The sequence below is a fragment of the Carcharhinus amblyrhynchos genome, chromosome 10, assembly GCF_965287045.1.
Source record: "Carcharhinus amblyrhynchos chromosome 10, sCarAmb.v2.hapA, whole genome shotgun sequence".
Taxonomy (NCBI): Eukaryota; Metazoa; Chordata; class Chondrichthyes; order Carcharhiniformes; family Carcharhinidae; genus Carcharhinus; species Carcharhinus amblyrhynchos.
In genome coordinates, this window is record NC_137333.1 from 81,693,578 (window position 1) to 81,706,161 (window position 12,584).

Here is a 12,584-nt window from a genome sequence, read left to right on the forward strand (position 1 = left end):
TCCTGTAATGTGGTGACCAGAACTGCACGCAGTACTCCAGATGTGGCCTCACCAAAGTTCTATACGAGTCCATCATGACGTCTCTGCTTTCGTAATCTAGACCCTGATTGATAAAGGTGAGTATGCCATATGCCTTTTTCACCACCCTATTTACCTCCTTCCCACAATCAGAGATCTGTGAATAAACGTGCAAAGGTTCCTTTGTTCTTTGGAACTTTCCAGTGTCAGATCTTTCATAGTATACTTCCTTGTCAAATTACTCCTTCCAAAATGCATCAACTCACACTTTTCAGGGTTAAATTCCACCTGCCACTTATCTGCTCACTTGACCATCTTGTCTACATCTTCCTGTAACCCAAGACACTCAACCTCACTGTTAACCACTCGGCCAATGTTTGTGTCATCAGCAAACTTACTGATCTGACCTCCCACACAGTCATTACTGTCACTTATATAAATAACGAACAATAGGGGGCCCAGCACGGATCCCTGTGGTATGCACTGGTCACTGGCTTCCAATCACTAAAGCAGGCATCTGTCACCACCCTCTGTCTCCTACCGCTAAGCCAATTATGAATTCACCTTGTCAGATCACCCTGTATCCTATGTGCATTAGTCTTCTTAATAAGGTTCCCATGTGGGACTTTGTCGAAGACTTTGCCGAAATCCATGTAAACTACATCAGCCACACTATCCTTATCCACACACTTGGTTACATGCTTAAAAAATTCTTTCAAATTTGTAAGGCATGACCGCTCTCTGACAAAACCATGCTGACTATCCCTAATCAAATCTTGCCTCTCCGAATGGAGATAGATTCTCTCCTTCAGAATCTTCTCCAGTAGTTTCCCAACCACAGGTGTGAGACTCATTGATCTGTAGTACCCTGACTTGTCTCTACAGCCTTTCTTAAATAGTGGGACCACATTAGCTGTTCTTCAATCCTCTGGCACCTCCTGGTGGCCAGGAAGGAATTAAAAATTTGGGTCAGAGCCCCTGCAATTTCCTCCCTTGCCTCCCACAACAGAAATGGGAAAGGTAGGTGGGGGAAAGTTTGGTGGAGCCCACTGAGGGCCAGATCCCTGCCCTGCTGCCAACCCTCCCCATGATCTGTTACTTCTACCTGGGTGCCTCTTCAGTCCAAAGCCTCGGGTCTGTGCCATACCAGCAGCAGCTACCATCTCCCCAGTAGAGCTTCAGGTCTCTAATTGGCCAACAGCTCCAGGTAGACAAGACATCCGGCCCGGGATTTTTGATTCCACAGAGAAAATGCTGGAGTGGCACAAGATGCAACCGGTTTTCCCTAAAAGAGGGACGCGGGGGTCTCTTCCGCTCTCCAACCTTCGGATGAGGCCACTACTACCTCCACTTGAATCCCCTTATGGGTCTGAATTTTCACCAAATTGGGATGACTTAGGGATCCTTCAAAAATGGTTGGCTAGATCTGATTCCAGAGACCCATTCCCAACGTGTCTGATTTCCAGGAATGCCAAGGTCCATACTCAACATGCTAACCTGGCAGCTCCCATTGCTGTAATAGGCACATTCTATTCCTGGGCAATCATCATGTAGCTGGGCCAGGTTTGTAAAGAGTCACAGTTCCCAGCCCCTCAGAGGAGTCATGGACTCTAGTCTGCATGATTGGACCTGTTAAAAAGCAAGTTCAAATGTCTTCCATAGGCTGTCTTTGCTAAATCAGGGTCCCTCAAATCCATTTCAGAGCCCCATGTCCCCACTATCAAACAAGGCATTCCACCAGCCCCCATGGCTATTCACTCTAGGCCAAGTTGTGGCATTTTCATGCCCATTGGCCTTCTCTAGGCATTATCATGAACCAATGAACCCTATCATGACAGTAGGATGTGTCCAAAAGAGCTCTTTAAAAAAGTAATTCATCCATTACTTTCAATGCTTTAAAAAACTGTCATTTCACTGCAAGGCAATAGAAGTGTCAATCATCTAAATCCTTTAAAGTATCAAAATGAAAAAGCACAAACGTCTAAATCACTAATCATTGTGTAAGTAAGCAGTGTGAAATTGGCTTCAGAGATCAGCGAGAGCCTGAGGCGTCAATCAAGCAATGCTGATAATGGATGTCTGGGGTCTTAGCCAAGCATACATAATGAGGCTTGGGCTGAGAGTCCAGACATCCATTACTATTGTTGAAACAGCTGCAGCCTAGGGAAAACATTGCTTCACTGTCAGCTCTGGTTCTGATTTTGGTAGTCAATATTACAATGTTTATTTACATAGAGTCTAATAGTTTCAAGTGTTTCTGGTTTCTCTATTGATGCTTTAAAGGTTCTAGATGATTAGCATTTTAATTGCCTTGTAGTGAAATGACTCTTTTTAGTCATCAATAACGGATGAATGAATTACCTTTTAAAGCTTTTTTGTGAACGTCTTACTGTCATGAAAGATGAAAAAGGGGATGTCAAAGTTCTTCATCTTGCATCCATCAGGACACTTTGGGAAAACAACAATTTACACAGTATGAGAAGAGAATGCTGATTGGTTGATGAATGGACTCTGAATGGTAGAAGCATTGTCATGGAGAATGCATCAGTAGTTGATGACTGACAGTTAACTGAGAAGCACGGTTTGAAATTTAAAGCAGGAAGCTTGGTTCTGATTGGTCAAAGCATTGCCCTGGGCTTAATTCAATGAATGGTTTCAATTATTTTGTTCAGGTGAAACAGGCACAATGTGTGTCCGTGTTCTTCCTATCTGAAAAGAACAGATCTTGTGTATTAATGTATTTAACTAACAGTAAACACAAATATGGGCCTGAATCTCAATCAGCATTCTCTTCTCATGCAGTACAAGTTGTTGTTTTCTTGCATGCTGATATTATGATAATCCTGATGTGTACAAGATGAAAAGCTTTGACATGTCTTTTTCCAAGCAATACTCAAGTTCTGTACTATCAAATAGACTATTTGTCACAATAGGGTTCATTGATTCTGAATCATATCTAGGAAGTCAAAAGGTATGCAAGTATCATAGATATGATTTAATTTATAATTGTCACATCTATTAGTATACAATGAAAAATACTGTTTCGTATGTGCTATATAGACAAAGCATACCGTTCATAGAGAAGGAAAAGAGAAGGTGCAAAATGTCGTGTTACAGTCATAGCTATGGTGTAGAGAATGATCAACTTAATATAAGGTAGGTCCATTCAAAAATCTGATGGTAGCAGGGAAGAAGCTGTGCCTGAGTCAGTTTTTCTAGACAGAAGCAGGTGGCAGAGAGAATGTCCGGGATGCATGGGGTCCTTGATTATGCTGGCTGCTTTTCCGAGACAGCAGGAAGTGCTGACAGGGTCAATGGATGGGAGGCTGGTTTGCGTGATGGGCTGGGCTTCGTTGCTTCGCAGAGGTGTGTGATGGGCCTTTGGGAATGTGGATAGAATGCCATAACTTGGAGGGTTCATAGGGGTTTGGTTGGAAGTATAGATGGGACATGAGGAGTGTGTGATGGTGGGTGGGTGGGGAGGGGGGGGAGGGGTGCGGTGGTGGGAGGAGGTGGTTGTGAGGGGTAAGGGCCGCAGGACCTTTGTATTTTTAAGTAACGCTGAGGCAGGCCATTTTAGCAGCCTCTGGCTGCTCCCAAACTTCTTCCCAAGTCAACTGTCTGTTTCCAGCTTGCACCCAGCCCTCGGCACTAAAAATCCCTCCTTTATGGGCACTTTCCCCCAAGGCAGATGGGCCAGGTTTTTTCCAGACTCCAGCCATCTGCCTGGAGGATGAAATTTCCAGCCATGGACTCTAATTACTGCTGGCAGGTTACATTTATGGCAGTATTGGCTCAGGTGACAATTGGGGTCTTTTAAACCATCTTGATTCAGAAGCCAGTAAAGTAGAACGGACCAGCTACGCTCATGAAAATTCTCAACACGGTAAAGTATTTAGATGAATTTGACGTCCATCTCTTCATCTATATCTTGCAAGCGCAATGGCAAGACCACTTATGTAAGAAATGAGCAACTCTGACAAGTACTCATAAGATTTGAACTTGTTCATTGGTTCCAACCCAGATGGGTTGGTAACATCGGTGGTATCCAAATGCCTTGCTCAACAGGTGACAGAGTATGCACCAAAAGAAAGAGGGTGATGTGAACAAACACGTCAGCAGGAATTTGTTCAAAGGCATAGTCGGCCAAAAAAAGTTAATTGTGCAAGTGGAAGATTTCCTTTCTCCCTCCCAGAGTTAAGGCATCCCAGTGCCCCGCATCCCCCCATAAAAAAAAGTCTTATTCTTTTACAGCGAAGAACTGAAAGACTTTACTTATCAGCAAATGAAATGTATGTTTTGTCTTGCTGGGCAAATGAGAAACTGAAAGGATGATTCTTGACATTGACTACGATGCCAGTCAATTTAATTTCCATTCGCAAAATAAGTGTCCTTGCAAAAAAAATGCAATAAAAACCAATATTTGTTTAATTGGACAATTGCACTATGGTTGACACTCCCAAAGAGCATTGGAAGCTGCAGCAGTTACTAAGGATAAGCCAGTAAATTCATTTTAGATGTAAAATAACAAAACAGGATATTTTAATTTTACCCAGAAAGCCCACAGCTGTCCCTATTTATATTGATTTCAACGTGCGCACAGTTTTGAAATAAATGCATCTTGCTGATTTAGAACGAATAGAAGTCCCTCTGTACCTCGTTTCCTGTCACATCACTGTGATGAATATCGATTGAAACAACAAGTGACATGCCAAGTGGCCACAGCCACAGGAATGGAAGTTATTTTGTTTTTCATCATTGATATTGGTGTGGGGGGGGGGGATCAGCTGGCTGTTTCAGGGGTGCTGTTTGATTGCTGATGTTAGTTTCTGTCTCTGATCGATATTAGCCACTAGTTATCTAAATCTCTGAGAAGGCAGAGTGGAAGTGGTGTGTCCCTATTCCTGATGGCATAGGGAGCTTTGCATTAACTGAAACTCCATGATATCCAAATATGAAGGAATGCATCCATTCTAAATGGGCTGCTGTGACTTTAAGTGAACAGGATGCTGCAGTTAAATCTCTAGTTCGCGTTTTACTGTCAGCAACCTGTTTTGGCTTCATGGCCAACTCTGAATAAAAGTTCTTTCCTCTTCAATCCTTTATAGTTGTGATATTCTCAAAACAGCAACTGAGCTCCCTTGGGTGGATTACCATTTGGGTACACACCGAAGGAGTGCTGCGCTGTTGGAAGTGCCATCTCTTCAGATGAGAAGCTAGCTTACTCGATTCATTCCTGGAATGAAGAGCTTATCCTATGAAGAAAGGTTGAACAGATTGGGCCTGTATTTATCGAAGGTTAGAAGGATGAAAGACGATCTTATTGAAACACACAGGCTCAATTTCTTCGATGCCATACACCTCGCCACCGAGAACGGAGAATTTGGTGCTCAGCCAAAACTCCATTCACTGCAGCGGGACTGGAGAATCCCAGCCAAGGGTGAAGTCAGAAAATGCTGGCCATAAAATCCTGAGGGGACTTGACACGATAAGTACCAGGAGGATGTTTCCACTTGTGGGAGAGACTAGAACCGGGGGACACAGTTCATGAATAAGCGTTCTCCCTTACTGAGATAAGAAGAAATTTCTCTCAGATTGTTGTTAGTCGGTGAATTTCTCTTCCCCAGAGAATGATGGAGGCTGAGTCACTGAACTTTTGAAGGCTGAGTTAGGCAAATTCTTGATAGATGAGGGTTACAGGGAGCAGACAATAAGTGAAATTGAGACCACAACCAGATCAGTCATGATCTTGTTGACTGGTGGAACAAGGAGAAAATGATTTTTTCCTGCTCATTTGTTCCGAAGTTAAAGTAAGGCTCATCTGCTACTTAAGATGTAAAAATTCCCATGGCTCTTATTTGAAGAAGAACATGGGAGATCACCTGGTGTTCTGGGCAATATTTATCCCTCCAACCTTATCATAGAGATAAACAGATTGCCCAATTACCTGTTTGTGGGACCAGGTTGTTTTCAAAATTAGCTGCCATACTTTCTACATTGCACAGAGATTTCCCAAAAAAAAAGCAATTCTTCAGCTATTAAGCATTTTAGGACATCCACGGCTCCTGAATGGACCTTTGTGAATGCACATCCTAACCATCAAATCCTAATGGTGACTTACAATACCAGAACAGCATGTGTGCTTGCTTTACGTCATGTGGCATGACTGGTGGCCTTTTGAGGGAAAGTCATGCTAAATTGCTCTGTAATTTACAAAGATGTGCAGATTAGATGGATTAGTCATGGAAAATATGTGGGGGTTACAGGAATAAGGCCTGGGTAAAATACTCCATCAGAGAGTTGGTGCAGACATGGCGGGCTGAATGGCCTCTTCTGCACTGTTGGGATTCTACGATCCAGCCAGTCCTGCTCCAGGTGTGGCATCTTGATGGTGCATTGGGAGCATGGAAGGGGTTTCTAATGAAATTGATCAATTCAACTAGAAAGGGGTGCAAATGAGTTCCACTCCACTTTCTTGCCCCACTATAACTACACCAAGCTCACACAAAGGAGAGCACAAAAAATCCACGCTGTGGATTTTTATTACTGTTCAATATTTAATTTTTCAAGTATTTAAGTGCAAATGCTAAAGTCAGAGTGGGCGGCCAGAGATTCCTTGACTTTCTGAAGCTATTATTTCACTTGTAAAGAATACAGGAATGTGTTAAATCATATTAGGAATATTCGGTTCTTCAGTCTTTCTTAGTTTGTGTCCAACAAACTTAGTTGACCTGTGGAGGAACTTCAATGGCAAAACAGTAAACTATTGGCAGAAAGGGGACCCACATAAATTCCAGTTTGATCTACTGATGATGGGAGCCTTCTCAGCATAATGGTTGAACAGTCCAAAATAAAGGGTCCATAGTTTACTTATTATAAGCAACTCCTGGAAAGGCTACTGCCACCGGAGGGACATGTCCATAGTGGGTTATCAGTAGCATTATTCTTGCATAACTCAGCAGATATAATTGTCAGCTATTAGTTGCCAGGAAAGCAATTTAACATCTGCAAGTACCTTCATCAGATTTTTCACTTGGGATATAAAGATGTCTTGCAGAGTATAGATTATTGACTTTGTGAATTTGATTTTGAAGTACGAATTGAAATTATAATTTAATCAATGCAATTTAACAACCATTTTTGAACCATTATATTTATTATGTGGATGAGTAAACTTCATGAGCAGAATGACTCGATCAGAGTGCATGAGCCCAAGAGTAATAAGGAACACGTTTTTGCAAAATAGCCCTAGTTTATGGATGATGATTATTGGTATTAAACCCAGAGAAACTATTTTAAGAATTAACAACAAGCAAAATTACTAAGGATGATGCAAGCTTAAGCAGGCTATCGGAAGGACTTTTTAAGCTGAAGATCTTTTATTTTGCTCAAGGAGGATTAGGAACCAGGGATGTTTCCATCTGAATAGTAGTGTGTCCTAGCTAGAAGCACCTTTCCCCAAAAATGTGACTGTCAAACAAAGGAAATGCTCTCGGAGGATACTTGAATTAATAAGTAAGGAGGTTGTTATAAAAGAGGCCAAGAGATCTTTAAAGATACAAAGTTGAAACTGCAAAGCAATTGCAGTAGAATCACAGAGCGAACCAAATAGAGATTGAAGAAGAGCAAACATTGTTTTTGTAACAAACCTTGTAGCCCATCAGAAGAGGAGACAATTCAAAGCAAAGTAGTATCTTTTTAGTAACAATAAGCAATCCTAATAGTATTTAACAGGTCATATTAACTAGTGATTTGATTTAATTACTGTTGGAGAAATTGTGTAGAAAACAGCTGCTGCATTTGCCCAAAAACAGCACCCGAGAAAAAGATCTCAAAAAAAAAGGGACAATTTGCTTGGCTTACAGATTGTAAGTCACTACATTTCAAACAGCAATTAATTGGCTGTGAAGGACTTTAGGACATTCCGAGGAAGTAAGGAGCCAACAGATAAATGCAAAAGTTTTCTTCCTTTGGTTCTTTATATGCATCAGAAGTGATTGAATCTGTGCCCATGCACGAAGAAAAAGCTCCTGCTGCATCCAATCATTAGAACTTATGGTGGATTGCAAGCAGGCACAGATAACAAGGGTAGGCCAATCTTTTCTCTATGTAGGCTGCTGTCAACTACTTGGCGACAGTAAAGAATGGCTGTTATGTACAATATTGGTGCTAAACATTGATGACATCTGTTGGAACTGTAATTGTTTGGAACACAGCTTGAAAGTAAAATAAAATTTGGTTCTTAATAGTAATTCATACCCTGTAGAATGAACAGGAACTCTCTGCAGTTAGGACAACAAATATTAAACAAAGCAACCTCTATACTGCAACAACATATATGTGAAAGTAAAACACAAGATGCTATTGTGATTGTGACACGTGGCATGCAGCTATCGACTGATAGTGAACAATACAAAAGTTGAAAAAGCAGTCTATATTAAAATTGAAGTACAATATTTACACTTACTGGGAGTAATCTGTACTCTTATTCAGTACTTATTCATTGTCATATTAACCTGGACACTGTGGTGAAAGTGTCAGCATTCACTGTCATTACTCTGCAAATCTGACAGCAATTTCTGATTTCTACATGTGCAATTAAATGCAGAAATGTTGCTGTCAATGATTCTCCACTCCTCCAAAAGATGCAGTACCAATATTTGTGCAAATTGAAATCTATTAGAAATCACTGATTTGTTGCTAATTCCCACTTCTTGTGCTATTAGATTTTTATGAAAATATTAGTGAAAATGATGCCTCATTGAATGAGGTGTAATGGGTCTTTAACAGTATACTTCTCTGGCCCTGAGCAACTAATTTGAACAACAGGTGAGAGGCACAAAAAGAATCTATGGCTCAGATCTTTTGTTCCCCAGAGGGTCATAGCTCAGAAGATGTACTAGGGGACTTCTTGGAAGTACCAAGGCAAGAACTGCATGGGAATTGCCAGGGCAGTTTCAATTTCTGTTGGGCAATTACCGTGCAAGGGGTACCCTCAGAAACTCTGATTTAAAGTCCAGACTTCAGATGATCCTGACTCTATTAATAAGAATTACCTCCACAAAGTTAGAAGGTTTAAAACCAGTTCTAACTCATGGGTAGCTGTTCTACTGATCCCTCAATCTCCCACTGGACCCATCTGCCAACCTGCTCGACCACCCAATAAACCTCCTGACTACCCCCCACCCTGCCAGACCCTGACATCCTCTTCCCCCCCAAATATCTCCAACAACTGACTACCTTCCTGACAGTACCCCACCATTCCCCCCACCTCCCCTCTGCCGCTCGATAAGATCCTCCATCCCCTGAATAGCCTTCCCGACAACCCATCTGATCCTTCCAGTCGAACACCTGCAACCCAAGACTACCTCCTCCCCCATCATTCTGCATTCTGATGAGCCTCTCTGCCCATCCACCCAACGCCCATAACCCTCTGATCACCCGATTACCTTCCTGGCCCCCACACTACGTGACTGTCCTAATACCCGGATCCCCCCATCCGATCCTCTCAAATGCTCTGACCACTCCTATCTTCCCCTCCACCCCACCGTACCTCCTGATCACCCAACTACCTTCAAACCCCCCCCAATCACCACCCTCCCCTCACTCCCCTTCTACAAGATTTTCTGGATCATTGCTATACAATCCTGAAACCAATTCTGAAAGAGTCACAGCCTACATCCTTCCTCCCTTCCATATGATTGAGAATAAACAGAACTGTGACAAATTTGATTCTAATCAAGGGGCATGGGTTTTGATGAAGGCTGAAAAGTCTTTTTTAAAAAAAGCAAAATATAAAACTATTACACATTTAAAATCGAGTACAAGCCAATTATCAAATGGGCCACTCTACAAGCCAACTAATGCAAGCCAGCTGGCCAGAGTGTGAGCCAATATTGGCAATGGAAATAAAAGCTAAGTCTATGGTTTAGTCATCCACACTACAACCTTAAAGAGGATGTGGGGAGCTAAGACATGTAAGAGACAAAACTATGATAGAGGTAACATGAGGATTTAGTTTTCTACCAATTCGGCAAATGTTGAAGCCTCTTCTGAACAAGAATATGTGAGAAGTGGAGCAGATTAGCAATGTTGAGGCTTAAAAAAAAAAGCAAAAGCAATTTTTTGAGCGAGTGACTGAATCAGTTCACGTTTGATTGACTCAAATAGAACTTGAGCATAAAATTGGTTTTGTCACTGGTAGGCTTGAAATGGGTTCATTGCCACAATCGGCATCCCTCTTCACGCCACAGCTGATTTTCTATTCCATTGACTACGTTGCAAAAATAGACCGTGTGAAGTAGGCTGCTGATTCACCACTGGGTTCCTGTATGCCACTTGGCAAGGACCAATTTCAATGCCAATGCCCACCCACATCCTACCCCAACCTACATCTACTTCCAGTACATGCAAAATACTGTAATAAGAACAGTCTGTCTTTTTTTAAAAAAAAACCTGAATACGGCTGAGTTACTTTCAGGTCTAAATGTAAAATGATGAAAATTTAAGTTAAACATATATAAGTCAAATGGGTACAAGCTTGCAATGTCAGCGTGACTCATGAGTGGAAAATGAAAGAAGTGGCTTGGTGTTTGTACATTGAAATGAGACTGATAAAGCAGCATATGGACTTGATAAATCAAAGGCACAGTTTTAGTTGCATAAACTGACAGCTGAAGTAAGGTTAATGGAGACTGCCAGCACGTTGTCATGGAAACACTGACTGTTGGCACTGCACCATTTCATACCTTATCCAATACATTCCTGGTTGCTGGTAGTAGTCCAATGACTCTGATCGGTTGATGGAAAACCCCTGGTCCAGCTGAGCAGAGAGAAATCGGCAACTCAGTGGACTGCCATTGTGTCCCCATACCCAACAGACCCATGACGAGAGCAGCCTGCTACTTACTGTACCGAGCTACAGACATCAGGCTGGCAACATTTTACCATCACATTTATGGTCAAATTGCAAGTTTGGGACAATCTCAATGTTGCATTACATATGTATAAATAGCATGCAAATCTCACAGAACATACAGTCTCTATAATGCTGTAACAAGTTGGCTTTTTAAACCCTTACAATCAAAGTCAATCAATCACAGCCCTCAGACTGATTTAGCAGACTGCATACTCTAGACCATTTTAATTTGATTCACCTGATTTCAGGCAAAAGAACACCTATCAATCTGATTCTGTTTAATTTTGTTTAATCCAAGGATGGTAAATAATAGAACTTCAAAAAAAATACACATAGTGGTCACAGTGGCAATGTGCTGCCTGCTAAGTTTTCTAGCTTCTTATACCAATAATCTGTTCTATATTTAACCATTATTCTATACATACTTACTTCATTTAATGGCATCTACGCACAGCATGTTGTTCTCTATATGTTAATCACCCCAATGATATCTTTATTCTTGTGGTCATAAACCATCCTTTTCTGCCTGGAGTGCACGGAACTAGTGCTTAAAGAGTTAAGGTACTTGTACCAAGTACAAACCTCTCATTGTTAGTACAACAGTGGGCCCCTCACTTCCTAACTTGCTGACCATGGCTTTGAGGTTCCAGAGCTATTTGTCACTCTAACTCACTTGCCACACTTGGGATTTGTTACACCAGTTCAAATATCAATGGCTAGGCAAGGAACGTACATGCCTTTGCTATAATGACTTTTTCTTTAAGAGGCAATGCAAGAGATGACTGGACATAATTTCCTTGTCTCATTAGAAGCATTCTTCCTACTGGTCAAATGCCCAGGACCTACAGCCTGGGGTGTGTCACACTATCAGCTTAAGAGAAATACACACTCGAGTTCTGTAGTTCACTGGGGATGAGGATGTGGAAGACACCAGAATAAAACAAGTATTGTTTCTCTAGTATATATTTCAACTTATTTTAAGGACTGCACATAACTTGATTATAATATCTAGGCGTTACAATATTCACTAAAATCATTAATTCATTTAAACTTTCTGTACATTAACAGATCAGCTTAATAAATATCCTCATGTATAAGTAAGCTGGGAAAACTATATAATGCAATAAAGAAAAACAGCAATGCACAACACAATAGATTTTTTTGGGGGTCACTAAATTTCAGGAATTCATATTATTTTGAAAAAAACTATGATGCCCAATTTTGATCTGAGCAATTGAGAAATAGTTAATATTTTGCAATATTCATACGTAATTTTTCTGAGTGATTTTTGTTATCTTGTATGGCTCTCAAAAGCCTAAGACAGAAAATTAGTTCATTTTGTCAATTTTCGCTTACTGCTTAATCAAAACTGCAAACACGGGTCAGTTAGTAATTTAGACTAAAATGGGATCCTGTTGCATATAACTGTCGACATCTTTAACTAGATACTTCACAATCAACTTATTTATTTATTCTTACAGTTGCTACCACATCCTGCAAGTAGTCGTCATGGAAATCATGGTACCATACAACTACACCATATGACTTAAATCCTTTCTTTTGTTTGGATATTTCTTCCAGACTAAAAATATCAGTTTAAGCCAAGACATTTTGTGGATTCTGGTGACCTTTAAGGATGTTTTCATAA

The 12,584-nt window shown here is 41.0% G+C and overlaps 1 protein-coding gene across 3 annotated transcripts in view; it reads right to left on the minus strand.

Annotated features, from left to right (window-relative positions):
* The window catches only part of dclk1a (doublecortin-like kinase 1a), a 314,126-nt gene that overhangs the window by 12,819 nt on the left and 288,723 nt on the right, over positions 1 to 12,584 (minus strand). Inside the window, exon 17 of one of the 3 annotated variants that reach the window (XM_080197468.1) lies at positions 10,767 to 10,840. The exons of the other annotated variants lie outside the window; for them this stretch is intronic. Coding sequence (XP_080053594.1) covers positions 10,767 to 10,840 — 74 coding nt within the window. The remainder of the gene's footprint in view (positions 1 to 10,766; positions 10,841 to 12,584) is intronic. 3 annotated transcript variants of the gene reach the window in all.